The sequence below is a fragment of the Phaeodactylum tricornutum genome, chromosome 2, assembly GCF_000150955.2.
Source record: "Phaeodactylum tricornutum CCAP 1055/1 chromosome 2, whole genome shotgun sequence".
Taxonomy (NCBI): Eukaryota; Bacillariophyta; class Bacillariophyceae; order Surirellales; family Neidiaceae; genus Phaeodactylum; species Phaeodactylum tricornutum.
Window position 1 is genome coordinate 798,484 of NC_011670.1, and position 27,997 is coordinate 826,480.

Here is a 27,997-nt window from a genome sequence, read left to right on the forward strand (position 1 = left end):
TTCTGTCATGTAGGTGTTGTATAAGACATTTCCACACAAATTAACAGTGATTTAGGATCCAAAAATCGCCTAATTGTACACCCATTGTCATACGAGGATCAGTCAACGTCACAACACTACTAGCCGTTCCTATCTAGCTAGTAGTCGGACCTAACTAGAATCCTCGTTGTCCGCTCGTTGCCATCGAAACATCTACCAATCGTACCATGGAGCGCATCAATATGCGGCTTCAGCAAGGAGAAAAACCACAAGATGAAAAGACGGAAAATGCAACTGCACAGACCGAGCAATCGGTTTTGGGGCGCTGTTGCGCTATCCCTTCTCGTCTTGGGCCCACGCGAATCCTTCTCCTTTCTGGGAGCGAAGCAGTTTGCCACGCAACTTCGACAAATTAGTAGCCACCGACAGCGTGAAGGCGATTATACTATTCAAAGGACTTCTACGATTCGTCAACACCTCCATCACAAGCCTTCCATGACCCCCACTCAGGAAGATGAAGCACCGTCGGTCCCCGAGAATCGGCCGTGGGAACAGCGAGCAGCCAAACCCCGCACGGCACGACGATTGAATCACGCCTTCAAGTACCTTTACCGGCACGTGGATCCGAAACGAACGAATCAGACACTTAGTTCCGAAGATCCTTTATCCTATCTTGTACACGAAGGCGGTTACACCCGTGATCAAGTCATTATTATGAATCAGACATTTCCACCTTTACTATCTTTGTCGGTCTCTCGGCAACTGCGGCCCAAAATGCGCTTTCTCAAGGAAACATTGGGTCTTTTACATCCAACTTCCATTAATCTACCGCCGCAGTATTTCGGGGCCCGTTTGGAGCGAACGCTCGCACCACGGCACGCATTCCTAGCCTTCCACAAGCTTCCTCACGGACCACAACTTTGGCAGGAGGACCCAGCGGCTGCTGCAGTTGTACACAACCAAACGACGACTGTACAGCCTTCCCGACTGTCATCCTTTCTTGTTGCGGGTCGTAAAACAAAACGATTTGCCGCTCTTTGTCAAAAATGGCAACAAGAGAAAATTATGGATTGTAACGAGGTTCAACATCCACCAATTACCGATAAACAAATTGAAGCATTTGACGTCTTGTTTGGGCGTGGGCTCATGGCGGCGGCTCGCAACGACCTTGTACAATGGAACAATACCTGGCCATTGGATTATATCAACGTGACTTCGGCTGAACTCACGCAGCTTTTGATCGACCACGGAGCCCCGCCGTTGGAACGGGACCATCGTGGTGCCACGTTGTTGCACTGGGCGGCCGGTGTTGGTAATTTACCCGGCGTCCAGACGCTGTTGCCTCATTTCCCCCAAGGCGTAAGGGTCACAACAAAACGGGACCACGCAACTCCCTTACACTGGGCGGCGGCTGGTGTCAATGCCCGAGAATTTGGGACTGGCGGGTCCGTCAAAGTTTGCCAATGGTTACTCACCCAAATAGAAACAAGTGATGAGGTCAAACGCTACGTCAATCAGCAAACACGGGATGGAAATTCGCCCCTCATGTGGGCCAGTTGGTCGGGGACCCTAGATACCGTGAAGCTTTTGGTGCGTCATCGTGCGCAAGCGGTTGGTGTCGCCAATAGGAACGGATGTACGGTGGCGCATTGGGCTGCCTCTGGTGGCAACGTCGAGGTATGTCGTTATTTGGCAAGAGTGGCCGGCGTGGACTTTTCCCAAGCCAATAGTGGTGGCAATACTCCTTTGACGCACGCAGTGGCGTTTGGACGCACAAAAGTCGTGGAATGGTTGCGTAGCGAAGGTGTCGAGTGTCACAATGATAATGCCGCTTACACTTTAGCGCAAGATTTTGTGCAATGGACGGATGGAGATCATAGAAGAAAGCAAATACTGCAGCTCTTTCAGGAATAGTGCGCGCACGACAATCTAGAGTGGACAGCGGGGTTCAAAATTCTAGTTGGCACTAGAAAAACATGTTGCTATCTACTCAATTTGAAAAAATCTTTCCAGCAATGGCTTTGATTTACAGCTACTACTTCTGTAAATTGTTATCCTACGTGCTTGGTAGGTAGGATTTCCATGTTAAAGTCCACATCCAAACAAAGGATAAGGTTACGTGCAACTGAGAGTAACACGGAAAATTGAGAGAAAATTGAGAGGTCGCATGGTTCCCTCGCAGGGGACCAAGTGCAGAGTCACAGTAATGGCTGCCTAGTCCGTTGGTTGATCGTATCGAGGGCGGCGAACAATCCTTCCCTGGCTTTTTTCCCTGCTCGACAATAAAAGCCCAGCTAGTTTGCTTTCTGAATCTTATAACGAAAGAAAAAAGATATACATATTCATTTGGGACGAACGTTTGTCTCATGAATCTTATTTATAGGTACATTCTCCATACTGCAAACAAATCAAGTCTTGTTTGACTGTCAGAGTCCATACGATTGGAAATGCCTCTTTGTATAGAAATGACTGTTTGCATCACACTTTTCGGTAGCCGGCGTTCGAGTCCTCTCCATAAGGTGTGTTTTGCAGTTAATTCCAAGATCGGAGCCATTCCTATTCTCCTTTGTTTCGACACCAAAATCGCTCCGACATTACACCATGGCACAAGTGGAAAGCATCATTAGCACCAACAACGATTCCAGCTCGGAGGACGCCGAGATGAAGGCGCTCATGGCCAAGTGGGATGCGGAAAACGGTACGGCGATCGACGACGACGTGGACGAGGAACTCGACGATGACCCGTTGGATTACGACGAGGCGCTCGAAAAGTATCGTCGGGTTCTCTTTGCCGACAGCAACGCCATTGATCACATATTTTTGGGTACGTCCGATTTCGATCAAGCCATGACCGATTTCACCCAGCTGACCGGCATCGAACCCGTCATGGTGGTGTCCTTGAACGGTCTCGGTACCAAGTCGGCCCGTGTGGGTTTCAACGAATGCTGTTTTCTAGAAATTGTCGGCCCCGACCCGAAACAAGCGGACACCCCCATGAAACACAAGCTGAGTGGCATCGAGGCTGGCAAGCTCGTGCCCCTCCACTACGCCGTTCGTCACGACGAGACCATGAAAACGATAAAGTCCGAGACTCTACCCAATCTTGGGTACGGCTTCGACCAGATCACGATGGTCGCTAAAGACAGGGGCATGCCCTGGCAATGGGACATGGTTATTTTGGAAGACCATTCTGACGGAGGTTTGGCCCCGATTTATTGTCACTGGGGTAAATCGACGCACGGAGCGAGCAAACTGCCACAAGTAGGTCGGTTGGTGTCCGTCAAGGTGCGTGTGCGGGACGCCCAGAGTCCCATCCTCCAACTACTGTCGAAGGTGGACGGTGTGGATGCGGGCGCCGCCGAGGGAGGACAGGATATGTTGGCGTTCACCTTTACGAGCGAAAAGGGTACGCACACGTTTTCGACGTCGAGCCCGATTGGTATTGCGTTTCCCAAAGAAGGCGGATTGCCGGTCAAACACGCATTTTAGTCAGTGTGAGGTTGTGGCCGACTACCAATTTGTACCCCACGTCAACGGTTACCTGTGGGGCATTCGCTCCAAAATGAGTGATACTATCTACTTTTTACGTTATATAAATCAATATTGACCAGAGCCACAGTAGGTTAGGATGGTGCTTCTGGTGTTTTGATGGTGAGTAGCAAGGACCAGTTCCAGTAGCTTCTCGGACATTTCCAGTTACTTATAGTTAGTGACGGACACTGGACGCCAACAGCCACTAGGTGCCGCGTGTTTTTTAGCTGCTTGGGTCATGATTGGCTTATTCGTGTCGTTTGGTGTTTCCTTCCCCGGCCTGCGACTCTACGTACTTTCGGTCGAGGCGCCGGACACTTCTTCCCGCGTCGTTTCGAACGCGGTATTTACACGCGTGGCCCAGTTCGCGCCAGGATTTGTTTGTGTGAACAGATCCGCACACACACACACACACACAACACTCCTCACAACTCACACACAACACCGACACAACTTTCCCCCGCACCACTTCCCCCGTCACCGCTCGTCACCATGGTTTCCGCCGTTACGGCACCCATCTTGACACTCTCCATCGGTGGAGTCGACTTTTGCTTGGAGCCTCATCCGAACGAAGAAACGAACAACGGTGCTTCGAATGTGCCTACCGTTTCGTACCGCCACGTCCCCGACGAGGTGTGTTGGACACTGACGGCGTTCACGGGCACCTTACGGGTGCGTGCCCGCTCGCCAGACGCGTTTCGGCACACCACCGACGCGTCCTCGGTCCCGTGTTCCGTGACGACTCGATCGTTACCGAACGAACCGTCCCTGCCGGCACCGCACGTGACGCCCCGCATGGCGCACTCGTCGTCATTTTTGGCAACGAAAGGTCAAGGGAACGACCCACCGTCCGAGACACGCAAGCGTTCCCACCGGGCTGGAGAGAAAAAGTCCCGCGGGGATACCGTTAAGCGGAGTACTCTGGACAAGAGGCAACGTACCCAGCCGTCGTCGAGTGACGAAGAACTCGTCGTACTCGGAGATTGCCAACCGACGGCATCGTCGCTGCCGACGCTTTTGGGACAACCGGACTTTTCGCAAACCCAACGGAGTGTCGCCGACGAATTGGACGACAGTCTGACGCCGGAAGATCGAGTCGACGACATTGACGATGCCCAACCTTCCAAGGTCAAGCAACTCATGCAGCAGGCTTCGTCCAACTGCAGCGTGCCGTCTCCTTCCACCTCCCACACCGCGGTCAAGGACAACGATCAGGGGTCCGTCCGCTCGCTGCCCTCCTTTGTACTCGAAGACGACGACGACGATTGCCCGGCAACGCGCGACCGTTCGACGGCCCATCCGTGGAGCCCGTCGGCAGACGAAACGCGGTTGCAGCTCGTGCACCAGCCAGCAAGCATGAAGGGAGGGGTGTGTTCGGTTGCCACAAACCCCGCCAGGGTATCGCTGGGTACGCCCTCGAAACCCGCTGGACCACCGCAGTCCCAAGCTCCCCCCTGTCCGCGCTGGGGACACACCTTTACCTATATTGGTGACCAACAGTATCTCGTGTACGGTGGACAAACCTGGGACGCAACAACCGGTCTCCCCCAAACGTTACGTGACGTTGCGATCTACCACGCCTCCAAAAAAACCTGGTACACTCCATTGAACTGCGACGGCTTTTGCCGGCAGTGGCACACGGCGACGTATCTACCCGAACGGCAGTTGCTCATTTCCTTTGGTGGCGAAGCCGCATCGCCCAAAACCGGCAAAACCAAAACTACCCATCAAGTCATGGTCCTCGATACCGAAATCATGCTCTGGTACCCGCCCACCGTCTCGGGGGACGTCCCCAGCGGACGCAGTGGACACACCGCTACCCGCGTCGTGCATGCTTCCAACGACACGGAACTCCTCGTCGTTTTCGGTGGCGTCCAACAAACCAAATGGCTCAACACGGTATCCGTGCTCGACACGACCCGCTGGTGTTGGAGTACGCCCAAAACGACCGGGGCGGCTCCAAAACCTCGTTCCTACCACACCGCCACGGCCGTCCGAGGCAACATTGTCGTGCTGGGCGGAAACAACGCCACGCAAGCGTTCAATACGGTGCACGTCCTGGAACCAGGCTCCCAAACTTGGACGTGGACGCATCCCCAAGTTCGAGGCCGCGCACCCGTGGCCCGTACGGGTCACTCCACCACACTACTAGCCGACGGAAAGACTCTGTGCGTCTACGGTGGATGGGATCCCAACGATGAAGCAGCCACGGACGATGCCGAGATGATCTTCCAAGACTGTTTCTTGCTGGACACGGAAACGTGGACGTGGAGCCAGCCGACGGGCGAAACGCGTTTGGTGCACGAGCAAGGTACGAATGGAGGGGCTCGTCGTGTGGGGCACGCTGCTATTTTGGATCAAAGCCAACCGGACCGAGTCGTGCTCTTTGGAGGACGTGTTCCGGGAGATCAATTTTCGGGGGATCTACAAAGCCTTTCCGTGCGACCAACAGCCAAAGAAGCATCACGAGTATAGGAACGTTGTTAACTAACACCAGGCCGGCACCGCACAAATTTAAAATCTTGCAACAATCACGAAATCCAATTTTACTGTATTTATCTTAGTGTAGCGTTACAGACTCAGTGGGAGACTGACTGAGGGGTACGCTGCTCAACGAGGACTCCAGGCACCCAGACGAGTCTCGAATTGCAGGCGACGGAGCTTATCTGCTCGTCGCTCTTGTTTGGCCTCTTCCCGTTTGCACCACTCATTCCATACCAAGCACGGCAAAGGTATAAGTACTGACAGCGCGTAAAAATACCAAGGCAGCTGTGAGCCCGAAGCGGCCTCGTCTACCGCCAAAATGACGTAGACAATGGTAATTAAGACACCAATGACTAAGGCCCAAATGACGATTTTGTTGTCCCGCCACGGAGGATAGTCAGTTATCAATTCGAAGCGCCTTACAAAGGACGTCGAAACAACAATATTACAGAATACAAATAGCGCAAACACGATCACCCCCGCTGATATTCGGGCGGGTCCTGAGTATTCCTCCAGACTGTCACATCGGACAACGTCCACCCAGCTTGATGCACTGGGGCACCTCATTTCGATAAGCGCGGGTTCCATCTCGAGCATCAATTCACCAAAAACGATCAAATGCATTAACTGCGGAAATATTGCCGGGAGAAGAGCTTTGAGCAACATGGTCCTGTATAGCCTGACTCCTTCATTGCGACTTGGAAAGACAACGGTTTGATCGTTCTTCGGCGGGACGCGCTTCATAGTCTCAGGAGTACTGTCACTCATGGCCATGGAGAGGCCAAGGCCGGGCAAAATAATCTGGAGGTACAACACTGCACCCAGCATAGGGACGTACGGAACTGTCGTCGACGGTGTGCAAACGGAAAATAAGACGAAAAGCGACATTGACAGCGATCCAGTGACAAGAAACACTGCAGCTGCGGTAACGGCCTCCAGTGCCGCTCGTCCTTGCTCCAGAATTTCAGGTAAGTGCGACAAAGACGATGCTCCTTGGAAACGAAACGCACAAGAATGCGAAGCTATTGCGCAAACAAATTCTAACTCCGATGGTAGAACATGGTTTCGGGTCATACTCGCCTCGCCGCCTTCCCCCCATGCGGCAGGTAACGTGTCTGTGATATCTGTCAAAATATCGATACCCACTGCAATGTCTGCCGTGGAAAAGATTTCATTATTCCATGGCAAGTGAGACAGCCCCACAGTGATGGCTGTTTCATGGTACTCTTGAAAGATGTCGACCTATGTCCGTTCAACAAAGCGTGAGCCGCGAATTCTTTTCTGTTTGTCGGAATCAGTGAATTCCTTCGCCTTACCATATCTTTTGTTGTAGCCTTCGTGGCATCCGTGAAAAGGCTGACCAGAAGAGGAACATTGTCAACTTCCTTCAAGTGTTTTCGCACGTCTTCCACCCCGTGTGGCAACTTGGCATTGATATCCCAATCGGCATAGTTGCTTACCATTCTGTGGGGGTCTTCTTCTCCGGATGCCAGGGCTCGGAGCGATATTGCACAATTCCATGCTACGTCGATTCCCATCTGGGATGCCAATTCCTTTTGTCTGCGCATATTACGTGGTGAAAAGTAAACGAATCTCACTCCTGCATCACCCAACGTGCTCAAAAGTTTATGTATTTCTCGGCGAGGTACAACAAGTGATCCCAGAACGCCTAGGAAAATTTGATTTCGCACAAGCCCCCACTCTTCCGAGGCACTCTTGCCTTTCAGCACAGACTGACCCGGCTGCCCGCAATCGAGGAGATAAGACTACAAGTTTGCGGTGAGAAGTATAAAGTAGAGATATGTCAAAAACAAAGCGTTCGCAGGAACATACCGGGTTCTGTACTTTTTCCTGTGACAAGCGGCTTTCTAGAGTACGAGGTACCGGAGAGTAGCCGAACGCCGCTACATCTAAATCAGCTAACTTCCAGTTCTTGCTGGTTTCCAAAATAGTGTTTCGATCTTGTGCGGCTAAAGGGAGAATCGTTGAAGTCTCTCCTTGCCACGCCTCGTTGCACAAGTTGGTGACAACAAGAGGGTCCCCGACAGTTAGTAATTGATAGGCGTTGGACCTTTTGTCTTCGACAATTACAGACGTGGAATCCGGACGAATCACTCCCCACCAACGAGATTGACCGGAACTCCGTTCATGGGCATCGCTTTTTAATCTTTCCTTGAATAGGCCATTAGATAAAATATGAAGTCGAAGACGTTCGACGAATGGCGAAATATCACCAACAGAACCCAAGGCGTTCGGTTCCGTGCTGAATCCTATACACTCGGCCAGCGACCTAAATTGATAGCTCCGACGCTCCGTACAGAGCAATTTCACGAGGGCTGACTCTGCACCATCTAATTCACAGGACTCGTAGTCGTCAGCGTTGGGATTGGTACTGGTATGAGGAATTTCAGTAGGAATCTTAGTCTTCTCCATCAAAAGGCAAGAAAGCCCAATACATTTTAAGGAAGGTAGAAATTGCCACCAAAGAGGATCTTCAAACTGTACATCAAGTGAGGTTGCATCTGTGCCGTCCGTTTCGTTTTCGCTGTCGTGTTGTTTCGCCTTGCGAGCTCGTAGCAGTGGTCGTCTTAACACCTTTCTGCGAAGAGTGCTGTGAAAGGTACTCTCACCGCCCTCTGAATCTGAATCAGAGTCTACAGTTCGACCCCTTGCCGATCCTGTCTCATCGTCACTGTCTTCGTCAAACGTTGGACACAAATCCAAAAGCTTTAGGCCCTTTCCGGACGGTATCAGGAGTTGCTGTGGGATAGCATGGGGTTCACATGCAAGCTCATCATCAACCAAGGCGAATACAGTTGCAATTCCGAGCTTTTCAAGCAGATTAATGGAAGCGGGAGGGACGCGCACGAGCTTGAACACATCAGAGCCACCACTGCGATCAGGATAGAAGCGACGGTAAAAATGTACTATCCTGTCAGCATACTTCCAGAGCGAAAGCCGTGACAAACCAGTAACAACAACATATTGAAGAAGGAGTCGTGACCTGAAAAAGCTTTCTGCCTGAAATTTTTCGTCAAGAGATGTGCTCGAAAAGGGATGAATCGTGCGAAGGATGCGTGCTGTTCCGAGAACCTCCAAAAAAAACATGAAAGCAGGACCAACCACGGGCAGGACACCAACAGATGCCAGCAGCGGCAGCGGCAAGATCAACGAAAGATTTCCGGATACGATCCCCGGCCTGGAAAAGACAATTCCCGCCGTCAAGATAAGCAGTACAGGTGCAGCAACTGCTAGGCATTTCCTTATTGCTTTAAGTTGCCGAACGATTTGAGACGGACGCGATTTGCCTTTCGTCGCGTCCAGAGCAAAGTAGAGATGAGAAACGGGGTTCTTCATTCATCCGCCACAAGCTAACCATGCATTACACATACCATAGGAAGGCCGTATAAACTTAGCAAGTGGAGCCTTCAAGACTCGGAATATTTGCATCTTGTTACACATCGACAAGAGATGTTCCGAGTCCGGCTCCAGTGTCGTCCTGCCTTTCGGTAGACGGCTTATGACATCATCTAGACTCTGATCAAAGGTCTGCAAAGTGATCCTCTCACCGGCTTCCATTTGTTTCTCAGGATTGCTGACGAATACACAATCAGCAGGAGCGACGTCACCAATTTGAAGCGCAATCAAATCGCCTTCAGCCATCAATAAGCTTGGAATGCGCTTCCAGGATGCTTTTGAAGCCTTTCGCACCCCATTTCTTCGGTACACCGGATATATGTCTGTCAGCGCAGTTCCAGCCAATTCGAGCGGAATATCGATGTTTCCCGTGTTTGTTTCGGCGCTATCAGCACTCGCCTTCCCCTCCATACACTCCCAAGCTCGGAGAAACTTAGAAATTTCCCGCTTCTTAGCGTTTTCTCCATCATTTTGACAAAGAAAACGACGACGGTGAACCGTCCAGATACTGACGATGGAGCCAACAACTAGGAAAAAACCTGCAGTGACTTGCGATCGATAGACTCCTAGTGAGGCGCCAGGCTCCAGAGGACCCTCTCCAACTCCGTCATGGCGTTCTTTTAGGGAAAAACAGGCCAAGATGAAAATTACGGTTGAGAGCATCAATGCTCCACAATATAGATCAAGATCTCGAGTCACCCATTGAGAAAGAAGGGATTCCTTCTCCCGAATACTGTCTTCGGGTGTCTCCTCCTTCTTTGAAATATTTGTTGACTCCTGCAAGTACGACTTCAATAGGAGTCTTAGCCGTGATCTAGCGTCTACCCAGGACAGCGGCCGGATCGTGCTTTTATCTTGGATGTGGCGACTCATTTGGAAAATGACGCATTAAGAATTTGGAAGCAATTGCACAGTGTGTTGGGACCTATATGTATCATACGGCACAATGCCAATTGGGTTGTCTTCCAACAAGTTGCTGAGATTCGCTATCATCGTGATGATCGTCGAGCTCGCTCCGATACAACTCTAGTTTGGCTATGAGTCCCACACACACGGGAACAATATGTTCGAAGTTTTGCTCTACGAGAACGAAGCTATGTCAATGAATGAAAATGAACCAAATTTGTCAGGGTTAAGCTAGACATATGCAATTCGTCTTTCCATGCAGAATGAGGCATCACGCAGTCAGAACTGAAAGCTCAATTTGTATGAACAGTAAATTTTATTTGACTGACGATAAATGGCTCTAGCTCGATTGGGTAATGGGTCGGATACCAGTTTAGGATTAAAATAGGCCAAGGCTTTTCATGCTCGGTGCTTCTTCCGGAACGCTCACGCAATATTGATCCTCAGACCGCAAACATGTAACAATAGCTTCGATCGCATTTGTGACAGCAAGATCGATGCCGTTGTCACGAACGTAAAAGGTCGTTCCGTACTTGGACGACAGACGGTTCCAAAATACATTGGGCAGAGCAAACTTGAGGCCATCTCCGACATTAAAATTCAGAACGTTCCCGCGACCGCCAAATTGGTCCACGACGAGAACGACGTACTTGTCGTCTTTCTGTCCTTCTTTGCCGAGGTCCCAGTAATCACGAATAGCAAGGCCAGGAGTATTGGGGTAAGACTGACACAGAACCCGAACACGAAAGCCCGTATCCCGCTCAAGCGCTACCAAGAGATCGTTCATTCGCTTCGCCTGGCCACTGGTTAAGAACTTTTCGGTCTGAATGACGTTGACCCCCTTTTCTGCGGGTAGTAAATCAGGTCGATCCACGGATTCCAGCCGTGCCCACGCTGGCAATGTCGTCCCTGCCGCAACCGTACCTACCGCCAATGCTCTAGAAATCGCGGTAGAAAAGGCACTACGACGCGTTACTTCACCCTGTGGTGTAAATTCGTCCGGCTGCACTCCGAGGCCAGTGTGGGTCCGAGCACGGAGGGTGTCCCTCGAATTAGCTGAAGGAGCGAAAGCGACTACGGGGGCATAATGGTTGAGGAGTAGGAGTAAAGCAGACAACAGATTTCTCATTGCAAAGCTTCTCTATTGCTTATTGCTAGAATCTGTGTTGATGACCTGGTGGACTTTTTATGAACGGCAGATGATGATGGCAAAATTCTGCGTTCGTCATGGTAGCATCAGATTTGATGCGACACAACAAACGATCGTTTGACATGTGAACTGACTGTGATTCACAGTCAGGTCGATGATGTCATCGGAAAATGAGTGTACATATTTAAATATTCGAATAATTAAAATGGTTTAAAAAACAGGCGAGTTCAAGGTAATGACTTTCGGCATGGCCTGACACCCGCGGTGACGGATTCTGTGCGTGGTGACCACACATCGTAGTCGGACCATGAGTTTTTCCAAAAGCAAAGGGCACCCACAACCAAATTGCCTCTCGCTAGATCCCCAAGTCAGGGCATGAGAGCCTGCGCTTTTACCAAAAGCTACCTGTGCGCGACAACTTTTCTCTCGTTGAGTAGCCTGTCTATTGGAAAGTCCTCCACCGGCGCATTTCTCCATCAAACCTTCCGAAGCGGATTTCCACGGTCTCACCTCTCCTCCACATTTTCTACGAAATCGGTATCATTCATGTCCGCCTTCAAACGAGCGAAGTTGGACGACTTGCCATCGGAACAAATAATTGGAACGCACTCGGGGACATTTCAAGCCGACGAAGCGATGGGGGTATTTATGCTACGCCAAGTTTCGAAGTACAGGAACAGTAAAGTGGTCCGATCCCGTGATTTGGAGGTGCTCGACAAACTGGATATCGTGATCGACGTTGGCGGTATTTACGATCATACTAAACTACGGTACGATCACCACCAACGAAACTACGATGAGCGATTTGATGCAGGTAAGGAAGGGACGGCAGCGCGCTGCACCAAGTTGTCTGCTTCTGGATTGGTCTACCGGCACTACGGCAAGCAAGTGCTCAAGGCATACTACCCGGATCTTTCGGACGATTATTTGCAACTAGCGTACGACAAGCTATACAATTCTCTTTTAGAAGCCCTAGATGCCATTGATACCGGGGTAGAAATGGCTCCTGACGGAACAGAGTTAGTGTACAAGGACACCACTGGACTTGCCAGTCGTGTCGGTCGATTGAATCCGCGTTGGAATGAAGTCGACGAGAGCGGGAACACTCCCAACCACGACGAGCGATTTGAAAAGGCGGTCGACATTTGCGGCCAAGACTTTCTTTCGGTCATGACTGTGATCGTCGAAAGTGATATTCCTGCTCGTGATTTTGTGGAACGTGCTTTACTGAAGCGACACGAAACGGATCCATCGGGAGAGATTCTCTGCCTTGAATCTGGTGGCCTCCCCTGGCGCAATCATCTATACGAGCTCGAGAAAATCCATGCCGTAGAGCCCATTGTCAAATTTGTTCTATACACGGATGTTTCGGGTATGTGGCGGGTACAGGCAGTTACCGTACAAGGTAAAGCGTTCGAAAACCGCCTGAGTCTGCCTGCAGAATGGAGAGGTGTCCGCGATCAAGACCTTGAGTCCGTGACCAAAATTTCGGGATCGCGTTTTGTCCACGCTGCAGGCTTTATCGGCGGAGCAGAAACTTACGAGGGAGTGCTGAAAATGGCGCAGGTTGCTTTGACTCGCCAGAAAAAGACTAGCGGATAGAAACTCAATGCCGCAATACCGTTACTCCACCTATATCCTTCTTAGATGTTGTAGGCTTTCAAAATATTGTATGTGCTCATCGATTTCAAATTCTGTAAATTGCAGAAGTTCGGGTGCGCGGCCCTCAAACAAAAGCTTCTGCATCCCTAGCAGAACTGGTAGTATGGCATCAATATCCGATATCGTCTGATTCGATAGACTGGCACCAATGATGTTACGGACTGCCAATACCTTGCGAGTGACAACATGCCAAAGCAGAACAAGGTCATCGCCAATCTGAGAGTTGCCACAGCAGATTTCCTCCGTTGACTTTATTTCCTCACTACCCATCCCGGCGTCTAGTCGGGATGGTCGGACTTCTGCCAATTCGATACATAACCTATCCCAACTGTGTCCAATATTTGCTCCGTTCAACCAGTTGTGATTGATTGATAATGTATCTTCCAGATTCTCTACTGTATGGTACCATTTAGAGGGGACAAAAATAGTTTCTCCCGCTTCCTGATCCACTCGAACAGCATGCCGCCGGGCTTCTTGTAGACCGGGGAAAAAGGTCTTCATCCCATCGTCAACATCTGCATGCAAGTGACTGGCGAGCTTCTTTCCAAAACAATCGTAAAGGAGATAGGTGTATTCTGGTGGTATCAGGAACCATCGTTTTTTCCCGCAAACGTTGGTGGACCACGAAAACGATTGCAAAACATCAGCATGTAGGACAGTACTAGTTCCTTTAGGCCCCAAATAAACAAACTTGTATGCATTTCCCATGGCTTGATTGAGCCAGTCGTCTCGGAAATAGTGAGGCCATTCGTATAAATTGTATTTGGGATGGGCGGCCAAAAATTTCCAGTCTTTCAAATAGAGAGTGCTTTCCTTTTCAACAGCTACTGTTTCGCTAGCAAGTGTGGCTTGTTCCGTCCACCAATCGCAATATTCCGCAATGGTGCTATCGGAAGCCTGTGGCCTTGTCGGTCCAAATCCTTTCGTTTGCTGCTCGTATACAGGTGCGCGCTCGGAACCAAATTGAGCTCGCAAAAAAGCAATGTTTGGAATTCGAGCTTCGCCGACATCTTGCACCCATTCTTGCCCGGCTTGCCAATTCTCAGCCAAGCCACCAATTACTACTGGTCGGTTGGGATACATATACGTTTGAATGAAAGTGTCGTAGGTCATGTCTTCGCATTGAACTCTGTCAATCGACGGACTACTTTCTTTGCGGGTGATTGCGTGATCGGCATCGTCGTCTTGAAAGGCAACATAACGCCCTAGTGCAACAAGACGACCATCAAATATCGGAAAGGCGAGGCCAGAAAGATCGGAACCACCGTCAGTCCACAACTCGTGAATGTAACGTCCGACAATCTGCCTCCTCCGTACGTCGGTGAGAGACGGTGGGACGGCAGAAACCATAGAACAATACCAAACTAATTTCTGTTTGACGCAGACTGGTCCAAGATTCCATATATCATGACTCTTGAGTAGCCCAGAACAGATCGATCCATGTAAGATACTCGATAGTTCTCGGCTTTATTGAAAAAAGAGAGAAGGCTCGGAGGACCTTTTAAACAGTTACTTTGAAGTAGAAGATGATACCGGTTTTCTTGGTTGGGAAAGCAAAATGAAAACCCGATCCTTGATGACCCACGGTTTTTTACGAACTTCACAGCCGAAGTACAAAGCACGAATTCGCTGCGAGCAACAACGGGTCAGCCGCTGGGTTCATGCTTGCACCGCATCTTTTGCGAACCTGTTCGATGGAATCCGACCGAGTATCCGGGAAGCCCGAATGTCGCGCCTCTTGATTCACCGCACCAGCACGACACTTTTTGCGGTCCTTAGCCTGTCATCGCGGTCGACCCAAGCATTCGCTCCGCTTATTCCTCAACTCTCAACTGTGCTCCGAAGTAAATTCACGTCTCCCCTCCACATGTCCAAGCGCGTTCTCGTACCCATTGCCGAAGGCAGCGAAGAAATCGAGACTACCTGCATCACGGACACGCTGACACGTTTTGGTGCTCAAGTCACAGTTGCGTCGGTAATGAGCGGCGAGCTGCTGTGCAAAATGAGCCGCAATGTATACATGAAAGCTGACACGACAATTGAGGATGCCATCGAAGAAGATTGGGATTTGGTCGTCTTACCTGGCGGAATGCCCGGTGCAGAACATTTACGTGACTCCAAACCTTTGATTCAGCTTTTGGAGAAGCAAAAGAGTCAAGGCAAACTGTACGGTGCCATTTGCGCAGCTCCAGCCGTGGCCCTGGCACCGCATGGTTTGATACCTGACGGCGCAACGGCTACCTGCTATCCAGCTCCTGGTTTTCGCGATAAGCTCAAGAATGTTTCGGAAGACGATGTCGTTGTCAGTGGAACCTTGACGACCTCGCAAGGGCCCGGAACGGCCTTACTTTTCGCTCTGCAACTCGGTGAGCATTTGTACGGCAAGGAAAAACGCGACGAAATTGCGAAGCAGATGCTGGTGCAAATCGTGCGTTTGATATGACAGGGGTAAGTACTACGATTGCTCGATAGCTCGGACTTGAAAGGTGGAAAAGAGAGAATGATTTGGATAATGAACTCACTTACAGTACAAAAGTCGCTTGGACTGGGCAAAATGTTTAGTACGGTACGCGGCTTGGATGATTATATTGAGTTTCGATAGGAAGAGTATGACTCTCAGCGCACGAAACCACCTAACCTTGTGTTCTGCGTATGCATCTCATGCCACTCACGTTTTGTTTATCCATTGTATGCTTATTTAGGCCACGCTTTCTTATATTGACGCTGATGGAGGTAGCCGCCATCAAAGGGACGCGTTCTCTCCACCGCAAATCGAGTAGTTCGCCAGTATTTTACATCAATATACTTTACGGCTTTAGCACTATTCATTGCTTGTTACATCAAATACTCTATTGTACAAACATAAATCAAACTCTTCATCCCGTTTGGCAATATTTGCCATGCTCTGGCTTAAATGATACGTCAAAGTTACAACGCGAGCTTTTCCATTTTCTGTGAATTTGGCTAGTAGTGGGAACAGTCGCCCCAGCAAAGTAGGATACGTGTAGAGAAAAATAACTGTGACATCCTTCAAGTCGCTTTCCAGAAGAGGCGACTGAAGCAGTCGCTTGGGGTCGATAGTAGCGTCTGCTTCAAAAAACGATAGGCGATCTTCAAGGTTTTCCTCGCGGGCAAGCTCTCGAGCCATGGCAATACACAGTGGCGATACATCTATACCGACGGCTCGACATCCTGAGAGTCTGGCGGCAGAAACACAGATTCTTCCATCCCCACATCCAATATCGAGCAATACATCAGATTCTAAAAGGCTGGCAAACTCCACAAATTTTGCTATTTTTGCGGCCGTTGTGGGAACGTACGGGCTCAGGCAATTTGCCACCGAATTAGGGTTGACGTAGTTGTCAAAGATCGGTTTGGGAGCTAGATGGTCCATATCGTTTAAAGGAGGCTTGTCGTTAAGACCTTCGGAGCTTACGATGTCGGTCAGCTGAGCATCGATCGCTGCTTCCATATGAAGTTCTTCCAAACGCTCAGACTGTTCATATAGCCGATTTTCTAGTGCCGTGGTATAGGATGTGCTGTTCACCTTTTCTCTGTAGGAAGTATCGCGATCAGACATTGTGCGGCAATGTTGAGAGTCACTGTCGCTCAACTATCTCACGTATTTTGATCAGGTAAGTCTCTTTTACACTCAACTCGAGAAGAGCTGGGCATATTGGCGAACGCTGACTGACTGTCAGCTACTTTGCGTCGCATCTACGTCCGCACACTACCATCCCCGTATATTGCTTTCACTTTTTGATCTCGTTCTAGTCACGGTGCGGAAATATTTTGTCTAGAGTACAAAGTATGTCACAGTCAAAGGCGCAAACTATAAAATGTAAACACAGACACATATCTGGCTCCCTGATAATTCAACAATTGATAGTTGACTAGTCCTTATATGCTCCACCTTTGGTTTTTGGAGCGGGGAAGCTTTACGTGCAAATGAAGAACAACATTGCAAAAGAAAATCTTTTCCAAACCTCGCGCGGCCGTCTCGCGGATCCTTTCTAACGTTCTTCCTCCCCCACCATGAACTAGCTCCTGGTGACTTTTTGACCTAACAATCAAGTCCTGATGAATTACGAGTACGATATTTCCGTCTTCGTCCTTCCCTTGCTGAAGCACTCGATTTTCTTGACGGATACTGTGGGGAACTTCTTTGTGCAGACATCGATATATTTTTTCACGGATAACCTCCTCGATGCGTTCCTTCATAGTCATCGGTGTTGCTTCTCCAGCCTCTACTTCCCACGAAGTTGAAGGAGTAGCTCGTTCCAGTAAAAATTCAAGCAAATCCTGAACACCTCTCTGCTTCAATGCTGAAATGTAGAAAAACATTGGCAGTGATTCTTGAAGGTATGCGCTATCCAAAAATAACTCTTCCTTTCCGCTTTCTTTCGCGTCGAACTTGATGCACTGTTCTGCCAGTGTCCCGATGTTGACGGCCAAATCCATCAAATTCGACTTTGGGTGAACCAAGTCGACCTTATTCAGAACGACGGCAAACTTTGCAGGATTAGTGCCACCTTTGGGCGTTCGAATGGATTGAACTTCTTCGGCAGAGTGGACGTCGAACTCAAGCCGTCCCTGAGATCTTAGTGCAGCAAGCATGAGGGCGACCAAGGTCTCTTCGTAGTCGTCTGTCATTCTTCGTGCCGCATCCACCACCAACAGTGAAAAATCGACATTCTCCATTTCCGAAGATGCCGTCACAACCAGATCCCGGTTAAGTCCTTCTTTCTTGGCTTGTGATTGACGAAGAAATCCTGGCGTATCCACAAAGTAAAGTTGGGTGTCATCGACGGTTCGGGCGCCCAAAATCCCGTCTCTCGTGGTGTGACGTTTGCGGGATACCGCGGCAACGGTAGATTGCGTCAAGACGTTCAGCAGCTGACTTTTTCCAGCGTTTGGTAGACCCACAATTGCCACATCCAGCCGCTTCCGGTCCTCCAACGACGGTGTTGACCCGATCGTCGTTGACGAGAGTCGAACCCGATCGCTGCGAGAAATTTTTGGACCGCCGCTCCATCGGAAAGTGACCAAAGCGGTTCTTATAAACGTGGGACGCATAGTATGCTGATACGAATCCGGTCAGAACGATCTCGAGTTCGTCTTTTGATGCATTCCCCGAGTATCAGTTTGTTGGGACAACCATTGTGTGGATGGCCCAGCCTTTTTGTTGTGTGTGTTTACACACTAGCGTGTGCATGATATTTGATATGTATATTGTTGCAGACTGTCATTAATCGACGTACGACGGTCTTCTACATATACATATATATCCTGAACGACTCCCGTTCTACTACAACCCTGTTTTACTGCGACGTATTTTACAGCCAAGTCTTGTTCAAGCCAACCACCGGTATAATCGAACTGCCTTGCTGACACGAATGAAATGCCATTCTACGATTGACCTTACTCGTGACGCGCTTTGTCTCTATTGACACCGACCACAAGGGATCGCAATAAATCAACATTCACTATTCACAGAATATACATTCTTACCAAAAGAATAAGACGAAAACAATGCTTGGAGCTCCCGCAATCAACACTCGCATTACAGCACTTCTCAAGTGCAGGTACCCGCTGGTGCTTCCAGGAATGAGCTGGATCTCGACGCCGGAATTGGTGGCGGCGGTATCGAACGCGGGTGGCGTGGGTATTCTGGCGACGGGTCCTTTGAACGCCACGCAGACGCGGGAGTCCATACGACGAGTGAGATCACTCACGGATAAACCCTTTGGTATTGGCGCCACGTTGCTCATGCCAGGCGCTCGGGAAAATGCTGTTGTGGCCTTGGAAGAGGAAGTTCCGTTGATTAATGTCAGTCTCGGGAAGGCCGAGTGGATAGCGGAAGGTCTACAAGCGTATGGTGGTACGTTGTTGTCGACAGTCACGAACGCGAAACACGCCGAGGCTGCCATTCAAGCCGGCGCGGATGCGTTGATGGTCACCGGTCACGAAGCTGCGGCACACGGAGGTGACGTGACTTCGCTAGTCCTCGTGCCTTCGCTAGCGGCCCATTTCCCGGAAACTCCAATCGTGGCGGCGGGTGGCTTTGCCAACGGACGGGGTTTAGCTGGTGCCCTGGTGCTGGGAGCGGATGCCATCGCCATGGGCTCCAGATTTGCTGTCACCAAGGACAGTCCTCTGGCGCAAGCTACGAAAGAAGCCATTGTCGATGCAGGAGAGTCCGAAACAATATACGGCAAAAACTTTGATGGCATTCCGGCGCGTGTTTTAAGGACTACAGCTTCCCAAAAGGTCATGGCTAGGCGGCCGTTTCTAGCCACTATTGTGTTTCGAGCGTTCCAGGCCGCGCAGAAGCTTGGCATGCCGATCTGGAAAGTACTTCCCGGGCTGCTTACGCAATGGGACAAAATGTTCATTGTGGCACAGTTTGGAGCAGCGACGGAAGCAATTACCAAGGCGACCGTAGATGGCAACGTAGCGGAAGGCGTGCAATTTATCGGACAAAGCGCAGGAATGATCAACGATATCCCATCCGTTGACGACCTCGTGCAACGGATCATGGAAGAAGCACGACACGTGTCGACGGAGAAAGCGTGTCTTTTTGAAGAGCTTGACTTTGTCAGTAATAGAGTCGCATAAAGATAGCTCTTGAGAATAAATAAGGATCGATCGTTTGTCAAAAAACCCTATGGTCTTCCTTTCCAAGGCGTTTCTCGAATTGTCAGAGATACACGGCGGTCGGAAAGTAAATCGTTATTTGCGATACCGTGCGAAAAATCGTAGCGGGCCTTGCCGGTCAGTACCTGTAGCGTTCTTGGTCTCAGTAAGACACGACGTTCCTCAACGGCAAGATTTCGTTCACGGTTTTGATTACGAAACGTCATGTAGCAGCTTCCGGCCAAAGAGAGATTCGCGATTGGTTCTTTGTGTTTTTTCCGATCATCAACATGGCTCGTTAACGCATTCCCATGCTTTCGTCGGTAGTCAATGGCGTTGGCATCGTTCGGCACGCAACCAGACATGGCAGCGATACGATTTAACTTAGGAATGAGAATTGTCTTGATCATATTCGGGAGCTCATGCTTAGGCGGGCGCACATCGCGACTCCAGAGATCGTGATCTACCCCCCATCGCTTTTCCCGATGAGAGCCAGTGTGAGCCTCGTACTTCCATTCCTGTCCATCGGCCCCAATGTCCATTTCGTTTAAGATGAGTTTCTCTTCGTGCTCAGAAATGAACTCGTCAAAGACAAAAAGACCGGGTATCGGCTCGTCCGTCGGTTCGATCCAGTTCAGAGCAGGCCAACTCGGATGCCTAGGCTGCCTTGGTTTCCACACAAGAGAGTTGTGCAAATCACCTCCTGATGACTGCGTCAACGGCGATTCGCGCATGGTGACCGAAACCCGACGATCCGAAAGCAAGTCTTTGTGATCGATAGCATGAGAAAAATCGTACCTAGCCTTTCCCGTTAGAATTTGCAAACACCGTTGTGGAAGGAATACTTTTTCAGCCTGAGCTGCCGTATTCCGGTGAGAGGCAACGTTGCGGAAAGTCATGTAGCAGTCCCCGGCGAGAGAGATATTTGCTATTGGTTCTTTGGACAATTTCCGATCATCCACATGTGCAGCGAGAAAGTGGCCTTGTCTGCGACGGTAATCGATTGCATTGGCTTCGTTGAGTGAGAAATTGTTCATGGGTTTCAAGACTTTAAGCTTTGGTGCCAACAGATCTCGAACGAAACATGGGAGTGGATTCTCTGGAGCAGTAACCCTTCGGTCGCGCAAGTTACAGTGTACACCCCATCGCTTCCCTAGGTGAGGTCCATTAAAGTTTGCAAGTACCCACGGAAGACTGTCCTTCCCAAACTGCGACGATTCCCCGTCCAGGGCAGCTAAAATCTGCCTCTCCTCGGCCTCGCTTACAAATTCATGATACAAGAACAGGCCAGGAAGAGGCTCGGTGCATCGAAACTGGTCTCTTTCCTTCTCTTCCTCTTTGGACAGCACAGCCTTATCGGGAGTTACTTCCGGCAAGCCGATACAACCCGATGCGTGAGTTTCAAGCTTATGTAGAGGAAATGATCGGGAACACAAAGGGCAAGAGGCAAAATTGCTGCCGTTCTCCTGCCGCGGCCTCTTATTCCGCCATTGCAAACAACTCTTAGCAATATCTCGTTTCTTCTCAACGCCAAAGAAAGCGCTTAATTGTTTCTGCTTGGAGGGGGCCATTTACGGAGGCTGAGGTTTGGGAGCTCACTGTCAACACTTCATCGACGCAACTTGCTTTTGACTGAGAGTTGAACAGCCATCATTGCTCTACTCGCAAAAACATCGGGCTGACATTAAATTAGGGGTAGGCAGCTGGCAAAATGATCATTGTTGAGGCTGGCCGGCAACCGATCTATGGGGAATGTAAGAGAAAATACGGCAAAGGGGATGGGAAAAGGTGAAACTCGCTAAAGGGGACAGAACGTGTTCTCTCTAAGTAGCTTCATTTGGCGCCAGTATATTGTTAGATATCCAAAGTATTTAAACTAAATGCCAAAATATTTGTCACGGATGCCAACCGTTGCCAAAAATGTATAGGTTTATCGCAGCGCGTCCGATGAGAGATCTCAGGGCAACCCATCTCCCACCGCCAACGAAACAAGTTTGTACAGTATATTCTAGCAATGGCTCCACGACAAGGAGTAGTTTGATTTTGTCCGGCCTCTCTCAAAAGCGAAAGAAGGCCTTGATTATTGGCAATTTGTCGGGTCGACGACCTGCTACTTGGTTAATTTGGGCTGTAAATCAGCGGCGAGAATTTCGGCGCGTTCGGCAAAGATGATATCATCCGATTCAACCATCGCTTGTGGAACGAAGGGACAATAGCGCCGACCAGCTTTTCAGGTGGCTGGATTGGCAGGAATGAGTTTATCACCTTTTCCCATCCCCTTTAGCGTATTTTCTCGGAATATAACTGTGCATGGCAAATGGATTTATCCATATTGTCACCATGAGTGGCAGACGATCTGAACGGGACTACGATAAGCCAATTTTCCTGGGTGAACGACCGAAGTATTCTTAATACAAATGATGAGATCCACATTCCGCGAAGGTTTTATTGTAGAAGTCCTCGCGTCTACTGCGACCCGCTACCAAATTGCTTCAAACACTGAAACTGTCCCCTTCCCAGAGTCCGTGAAGATTGCAAAAAAGCATTGCCTTTAACTCTACTCCTTTTGGAACTGATGCTGTAATAAGTGTGGGAGGGGATGTATCGCTCGCGGAGAAAGCTTTCGCAGCGACAATCTTGTCGGATTGCATATTCTTTAGCCAGACCAACTCAATAAAATGGGGCTTTACAGGATCCATGACATGGGGAACAACAATCTCTACCGTCCCCGTGTCCGAAATAGTGACTTTCGGCAAGTGCTTTTCGGGAGCGCCATTTGAATTCGCCTTGCCCGCTAGCTCCTTCTCGATCTTTCTGGCCGTTTTAGCGATGTCAGTTGCCTGTACCGGGCCGACACCAGCAGCGAAAGATGCCGCCGTGATTAACGCCACGCGACGGCTGACTTCGGCAACGTACGATGTGTGCATAGACTCACGTAGAGTATCGGCCGCTCCCCTGCTTTGTATGTCCATCACCTGAAAGGCACCAGTAGATGCGGTGCATACGACGAGCGGGAAAAGGCCCATAGCTTTCATCCTGTGTTTTTCAATGGCTTCTTGATTTGCAGACCTACGCTGAAATTTTGTGGGTTTCTTTGTTGCTTGACTAACATACAGAAGCACAAGCACTCTAAGTATCAGCACGAGAGAGACAAAATGTAAACGGACAGCGAATCGTCAACGTAAAGTCCACATCACGCTTTACAGTCTATCTCAAAATTCCGATATGCTTCAAACTTCCGTAACTGTAAATGTAATTGTAAAAGGTAGCGCGGACGAATATTCACATTTCAAACTTTAAAGATATTTTCAACTTTTGCAGATTTCGCCATTTCTGAGAAGACAATGAAGATAGACCACTGTCGATCGTTCACAGGAAGTGCTAAACCGGGAGCACCGTTTGACTGAATATTGTGTTTGCTTGCATGTCGTTAACAACATAATGAACGTAAACTCTAAGCTTGCTGAAACAAGAAAGCTTTTCCCCGCCGAAGATAAAGACGTTACATACGGTACTACCACTAAATTGACATGCGCCGTTTGTCGAGGCGCCAAGAGTGCGTCCGATCACTTGTGCTCTCAATGTAGCGACGCGCTTTACGAAATCGCGTCCGACGACTATGTAATAAAAGATACGCAATATCAAGAACGCCACTGCTACGCAACGCCTGGTTTGGCACAACGCGATCAGCGTTGTGCCAAAGCAAATCCCAGCGCGGCTCTCGAAGAAACGACGGCGGGAGCTGCCTCCCCAATTGTGCAGATAGAGTGTCGAGGAACGAAGCGACGACTAGATATCGGAGAGAATCCTTTCTTAAGTCAGGCGGAAGACCAAGACTTAGTCCTTACAGTGAAAGTGAAATCGCCAAGTAGTGCAGTCCGACAAAAGTTTCTCGACGCTAAACAAAATGGAGCTGTGATTGAGCTTATGAGTCCAGGGCGAGAGTTTATATCTTCAAACTGTGTCATAACTGCAATTGAGGGTATTGTTGCGGAAACTCACAGTCACAGTCAGTCAGACGCACAAAGCGTGTGCAGTGGAAGTGACCTATCAGTCGTTGTGACGGATGTACGTACGGTTGACGAGTGTATCAGTGAACGCCTTCGGGCAGCCGAGGTAGCTGGTACAGTAACCTATGTCGACAGCTCAAGCCCGAAGGATCCTGAACATCTACCGCTGTGCGTCTACTGTGATGGAGCAAGAAGCGGCGAGAACCCGTTGTCGTAGCAGCTGAGAAAATTGCCGGTACACGCTACACAATCATACTAAATATTGCCAACACATCTGACAGTGAGAGCGAAAACGACTCATGGGAAATGGAGAGACTACCACGCGCTCAGTTGCAAGGCCGGCGTTTCAATCAAATCTAAAATAGAAGGGGATGAATAGGGCTACGAGCAATTCTTACGGCATCTAGGCGAGGGTGTCTGGATTCATGGAAGACTGGCGGTCAGAGCTCATTGGTAAGATTTTCTCTGCCACCGGACAGGCGGCCTAGCCGATGTAAAAAAAGAGCGTAGTACCTTCACAACGATCTGGTTAGTTCATCGCTGCAGTGTGTAGTCTCGGAAAATGAGCCAAAATGGTCTCTTCCAGTGCTATCATTTCAATAGAAACAAGTATATATAAAACAATAGGAAAGCCTGTTACCCTATTGCCACTCACCAAGGAACAGGATAAGTCGCCTATGCTGTTAAAGCGGTAGCTCCCAATTAAATTACAGACAATATTTATTCGCAGTTAATACTTACCTGTATAATGTAAGTACTTCAAACTAATTCTGTTGCAATCTGGAAGCATCTCGAACGCTCCCGTCCTACTGGAGCGGCCCGCAACGGACCAAAGCCTTCGTCGATATTTACGTGAAAGTTTTTCTTCTTGCTCGGGTAGATAAGAACTCTTCCCAAATAAAGAGATCTTTGCAATTAGTCAACAAAAGACATGGCAGAGAAAATCAGTGATCGCTCCTACTCCTCACAGACTGAGAGCGCTGAGTTCGAGTCTGTGGCCGACAAAGCTCTTTCGGACGTATCGTCTTTGGCTGGATCAGACACTCCCGCCGACGGAGAGTTGGGGATTTTGATTGATAGCCTAGATGACTCTTCCGAACTCTTGCCAAAGTCAGTTGTGTCAGATTTAAAGCGATCGTTTTCAGGGTTTCTGACAATTCATTCTGAAGCTGTCTATCGACAACCTTTGTCGCCTGAAGAAGCCAATACTCGTTTGCCATCCGGCGGCGGTGGTCTAGGGTGGTACGCGACGATTGTGCCAGATGAATTCGTGGTTGACGGAAAGCTAATTCCAGGGCTGAACAGGAAAGACTTCGATTTAGATTCGAAGACCATTAAACAAAGGTATAAGCATGTCTCTCCCATACGCTACCAATTGTGGTGATGGATTTCTCACGGCCAAACGGTGTCTTTTTGTTTCTTAGACGAGCCACAATTCCTGTTAAAGCTACCGACTTTTTCGGATCCCTTACCAAGGTCGATAGTCCGTCAGGCTCTCGTCATGTATTCTATGGTGTTTTGAATGGATGGCCTGGGCTCCGCTGTTTTGAGGTGGAACGAATCGATGAGCAAAAGCGAGGCTTGGTCGCTACGCCCATGGAATTTTTTGGAAAGTCGAAGTGGGCAACCATTTGGTCATCCTCCGATAGCAAAAGGAATTGCACGGAACTTCAGATTGCTGATTCCAGGCGTGTCCATCGAGTGAAACTTCGGGCCGCGCCATGGACAGCTTTGGGCTGGTCACGGACCAGCCCTGGTTACGTCTTCTGGTACGAACCGTTCTCTCTGTCGGGACCAAGAGTATCATACGGTACCGACATGCTGCAACAAGTTGCGGATGAAAAATGCCAGGCAATTCACATGGTTTCGCATCGTTATGCAGTAAAGCGAGAAACCCCAAGAAACAAGGTAACTTACCATTCATTGTGCCTGTTGGAATGGGAACACGGAACATACTGCACTGTTGTTGAAGCAGCATATTTAAATGGCATCGGTGGGTACAAAGGAAAAAGTAATTGGTACGACGACCGTGATGAAGGAATTACTGCTTTATATCGGTCGCTGCCACCCGAAATGATTTGTCCTTGGCGAACTACTTCGGCTGAAATTCGCTGCTACGATGTTGAATCAAAGAGTCTGGATGAGTTTAAAGCTTACATTGCCAAGTACGAAGGCAACGACAAGCGTTTTATTGACCCGCATTTTTCCTCCTATCCAGCACGCCTTACATTTCGATCAAAGAAAGATCTCGCCCAGTATCTGATCAACTACATTTCACGTGACTCGCGATACGGAGAATTAAGGCGCAACTGCCAAACTTTCACCGCAGACTTTTGCTCCTTCGTTGCTGGAAAGCGTGGCATAGTCCCATTTCACCCCGTGTCTCGGGTAGAATACAAAAATCGCAACCATCTTTTTCTATACGACAGCCACTTGTACGAAAACAATAAGGACGAAAAGACGGATAAAAAACGAAAAGGGTATCTTTCCTCTTTCCGCTAATGTAAGCTCGAGCGTGATATATTTAAAGCACGGCAATTAATTCAGCGACACCATCAATCATACATATCGTCACCATCGCCTCCATCACCATTATCCCCGTTGCCATTTCCCGAGCCGTCGAATCCAAATGCTCCGCCTCCATCACCCATTGAGTCCATCAGTAAATTGGCAGCCAGAGCTTCGTTCTTGTCACATGCCAAAAACGCTTGGGCGGCTTCTGAACGATCAAACCCCATTTCTGCCAATCGGTCTACAGCCGCCATTTCTTCCTCGGTCAATCGCAAGACCTGCGACCCTCCCATAGACTCGGGGCCCTCTCCACCTCCCATAGCCTGCATCATGAATTGCGAAAGCTGTTCTGGAGGCATTTGCCCTATCATCTGTGCTGTCTGTCGAAGTTGGTCCGGGGACAGACCCATCATCGCCGCCATCTGATTCAATTCTTCAGGACTCATGCCTTGAATCATTTGTGCCATTTGCGCGGGATTTCCCATACCCTCCATCATGGCCGCAGCGCCAGAATCGAGTCCGCCCAACGATGGAGCATCGGAGGACCCGCTGACGGCTGGTGCCGCCGAAACAGACGCAGAGCTCTCCACTGGCTCGTTCATGATTTGCAAAAAGAGTGCTTGGTTGGCATTGATTTCTTGCAGAAGCTGGGGCTGCTGTTGGCCAATTTGAGTCAGGACTTGCTGCAACATCTGCGGGTTGGATTGTACGAGTCTACGCAGATCATTAAACTGGGGGTGGTTCCGCAAGGCCTGTAGCGGCTGTCCTGATCCAGACGATGATTCGGACGACGCTGAAGGAGATGTTACGGCCGAAGTGTTCATGGCGGCCGCTGCCTCGGCAACACCTTCCGGGATACCGTTCGTGAGGAACTCAACCGCAATATCCGGATTGCCATGCGCTGCACGAAGGCAGTGCTTCACTTCCGCCTCCGGGAATCCCATCGACGTGAGATTAGCGACAGCTTCGGCCGAGACATCATCCGCTCTTGTAGGTGCAGCAGGAGTGGCTGCCGCAGTCGGCGCCGGTGTTTCAATCGATGCTGCTGCTGCTACTGGAGGACCGGGAGTTGCCGCCGGTACGGGAGTCGGGGTGGCGGCAGGCTTGGCGGCAACGGGTTTCTTTGCTTTTGTTACCATAACAACCAAGAAATCATTCTCTTTGATGCCTGCCGAAGCGATGGAGTCTTCATCTTTCAAAACCTTCCCGGAATGAATCAGTTTCAAGGTACCCGCCGAAAGCTCAGATTTGGTAGCTTCCTATAATGAACAAAGGTCGATTCACGATAAGATGTGAAAAACGCTTGACTCCTCTGCCTCTATCGAACGAGGTAACTAAGAGTGATACGGAAACAATCAAGAGTTGTCGTCATAAAGGATTCCTCACAGGCTAGTACGTACAATGATTCCTTTCACATCAGCAACGGTTTGGCTCTCTTCCGCATGGATCTCAAATTTCTCTCCTTTGAGAGTTTTCACTAGCAGCTTCATTTTCGGAACGGTTTGCTGCAGGGGAGAGAATATTTTCAGCAGGTACCCACTTTCCAACACTGAATTTCAAGGTGAACAAACAGCGCTTTGTCTGTGGTACTCTTAGTAAGTGTGTGCTTGGGAGCGGAAAGTACGAGGTGAAAATTGTATGTTTATTGTTTCCAATTTTCGCCTGTTCCTTTCTGTCCCTCCTTGCCGCGATTACAAGAGGCCGCCACAGC

The 27,997-nt window shown here is 49.5% G+C and overlaps 15 protein-coding genes across 15 annotated transcripts; 8 read left to right on the forward strand and 7 right to left on the reverse strand.

Annotated features, from left to right (window-relative positions):
- Positions 1-267: 267 nt before the first annotated feature.
- Positions 268-1,893, forward strand: PHATRDRAFT_32784 (predicted protein; the record flags this gene model as incomplete). The annotated part of the gene is made up of 1 exon (XM_002177653.1): positions 268-1,893. One exon carries the CDS (start codon positions 268-270, stop codon positions 1,891-1,893), a length of 1,626 nt encoding a protein of 541 aa, XP_002177689.1.
- A 670-nt stretch (positions 1,894-2,563) lies between these two features.
- PHATRDRAFT_54105 (predicted protein) lies at positions 2,564-3,588 on the forward strand. The gene has a single exon (XM_002177654.1). It carries the CDS (start codon positions 2,581-2,583, stop codon positions 3,466-3,468), a length of 888 nt encoding a protein of 295 aa, XP_002177690.1. The 5' UTR covers positions 2,564-2,580; the 3' UTR covers positions 3,469-3,588.
- Positions 3,589-4,002: 414 nt separating this feature from the next.
- On the forward strand, positions 4,003-5,985 carry PHATRDRAFT_32786 (predicted protein; the record flags this gene model as incomplete). Its single annotated transcript, XM_002177655.1, has 1 exon — positions 4,003-5,985. One exon carries the CDS (start codon positions 4,003-4,005, stop codon positions 5,983-5,985), a length of 1,983 nt encoding a protein of 660 aa, XP_002177691.1.
- A 135-nt stretch (positions 5,986-6,120) lies between these two features.
- On the reverse strand, positions 6,121-10,284 carry PHATRDRAFT_43555 (predicted protein; the record flags this gene model as incomplete). Its single annotated transcript, XM_002177970.1, has 5 exons — positions 6,121-6,732; positions 6,910-7,236; positions 7,311-7,760; positions 7,828-9,302; positions 9,387-10,284. The coding sequence occupies 5 exons, from the start codon at positions 10,282-10,284 to the stop codon at positions 6,121-6,123; spliced, it is 3,762 nt and encodes a 1,253-aa protein (XP_002178006.1).
- Positions 10,285-10,674: 390 nt separating this feature from the next.
- On the reverse strand, positions 10,675-11,461 carry PHATRDRAFT_43556 (predicted protein). Its single transcript, XM_002177971.1, has one exon. The coding sequence runs from the start codon at positions 11,444-11,446 to the stop codon at positions 10,697-10,699; it is 750 nt and encodes a 249-aa protein (XP_002178007.1). The 5' UTR covers positions 11,447-11,461; the 3' UTR covers positions 10,675-10,696.
- Positions 11,462-12,013: 552 nt separating this feature from the next.
- Positions 12,014-13,069, forward strand: PHATRDRAFT_41745 (predicted protein; the record flags this gene model as incomplete). Its single annotated transcript, XM_002177656.1, has 1 exon — positions 12,014-13,069. The coding sequence occupies one exon, from the start codon at positions 12,014-12,016 to the stop codon at positions 13,067-13,069; it is 1,056 nt and encodes a 351-aa protein (XP_002177692.1).
- Positions 13,070-13,225: 156 nt separating this feature from the next.
- Positions 13,226-14,584, reverse strand: PHATRDRAFT_43557 (predicted protein; the record flags this gene model as incomplete). Its single annotated transcript, XM_002177972.1, has 1 exon — positions 13,226-14,584. A coding segment is annotated over exon 1 (1,254 nt), but the record flags the coding sequence as incomplete, so codon positions are not given.
- A 412-nt stretch (positions 14,585-14,996) lies between these two features.
- On the forward strand, positions 14,997-15,572 carry PHATRDRAFT_32791 (predicted protein; the record flags this gene model as incomplete). The annotated part of the gene is made up of 1 exon (XM_002177657.1): positions 14,997-15,572. The coding sequence occupies one exon, from the start codon at positions 14,997-14,999 to the stop codon at positions 15,570-15,572; it is 576 nt and encodes a 191-aa protein (XP_002177693.1).
- A 378-nt stretch (positions 15,573-15,950) lies between these two features.
- PHATRDRAFT_32792 (predicted protein) lies at positions 15,951-16,709 on the reverse strand (the record flags this gene model as incomplete). Its single annotated transcript, XM_002177973.1, has 1 exon — positions 15,951-16,709. The coding sequence occupies one exon, from the start codon at positions 16,707-16,709 to the stop codon at positions 15,951-15,953; it is 759 nt and encodes a 252-aa protein (XP_002178009.1).
- A 320-nt stretch (positions 16,710-17,029) lies between these two features.
- On the reverse strand, positions 17,030-18,279 carry PHATRDRAFT_43559 (predicted protein; the record flags this gene model as incomplete). Its single annotated transcript, XM_002177974.1, has 1 exon — positions 17,030-18,279. Exon 1 carries the CDS (start codon positions 18,203-18,205, stop codon positions 17,030-17,032), a length of 1,176 nt encoding a protein of 391 aa, XP_002178010.1. The 5' UTR covers positions 18,206-18,279.
- A 354-nt stretch (positions 18,280-18,633) lies between these two features.
- PHATRDRAFT_43560 (predicted protein) lies at positions 18,634-20,075 on the forward strand. Its single transcript, XM_002177658.1, has one exon. The coding sequence runs from the start codon at positions 18,662-18,664 to the stop codon at positions 19,745-19,747; it is 1,086 nt and encodes a 361-aa protein (XP_002177694.1). The 5' UTR covers positions 18,634-18,661; the 3' UTR covers positions 19,748-20,075.
- Positions 20,076-21,782: 1,707 nt separating this feature from the next.
- PHATRDRAFT_43562 (predicted protein) lies at positions 21,783-22,800 on the reverse strand (the record flags this gene model as incomplete). Its single annotated transcript, XM_002177975.1, has 1 exon — positions 21,783-22,800. The coding sequence occupies one exon, from the start codon at positions 22,798-22,800 to the stop codon at positions 22,258-22,260; it is 543 nt and encodes a 180-aa protein (XP_002178011.1). The 3' UTR covers positions 21,783-22,257.
- A 406-nt stretch (positions 22,801-23,206) lies between these two features.
- PHATRDRAFT_32797 (predicted protein) lies at positions 23,207-23,992 on the forward strand (the record flags this gene model as incomplete). Its single annotated transcript, XM_002177659.1, has 1 exon — positions 23,207-23,992. The coding sequence occupies one exon, from the start codon at positions 23,207-23,209 to the stop codon at positions 23,990-23,992; it is 786 nt and encodes a 261-aa protein (XP_002177695.1).
- Positions 23,993-24,706: 714 nt separating this feature from the next.
- PHATRDRAFT_43563 (predicted protein) lies at positions 24,707-26,277 on the forward strand (the record flags this gene model as incomplete). The annotated part of the gene is made up of 2 exons (XM_002177660.1): positions 24,707-25,119; positions 25,200-26,277. The coding sequence occupies 2 exons, from the start codon at positions 24,707-24,709 to the stop codon at positions 26,275-26,277; spliced, it is 1,491 nt and encodes a 496-aa protein (XP_002177696.1).
- Positions 26,278-26,330: 53 nt separating this feature from the next.
- On the reverse strand, positions 26,331-27,948 carry hRad23 (RAD23; the record flags this gene model as incomplete). The annotated part of the gene is made up of 2 exons (XM_002177976.1): positions 27,687-27,948; positions 26,331-27,545 (listed from the first exon to the last, which is right to left on the reverse strand). Exons 1-2 carry the CDS (start codon positions 27,774-27,776, stop codon positions 26,331-26,333), a joined length of 1,305 nt encoding a protein of 434 aa, XP_002178012.1. The 5' UTR covers positions 27,777-27,948.
- Positions 27,949-27,997: the final 49 nt, after the last annotated feature.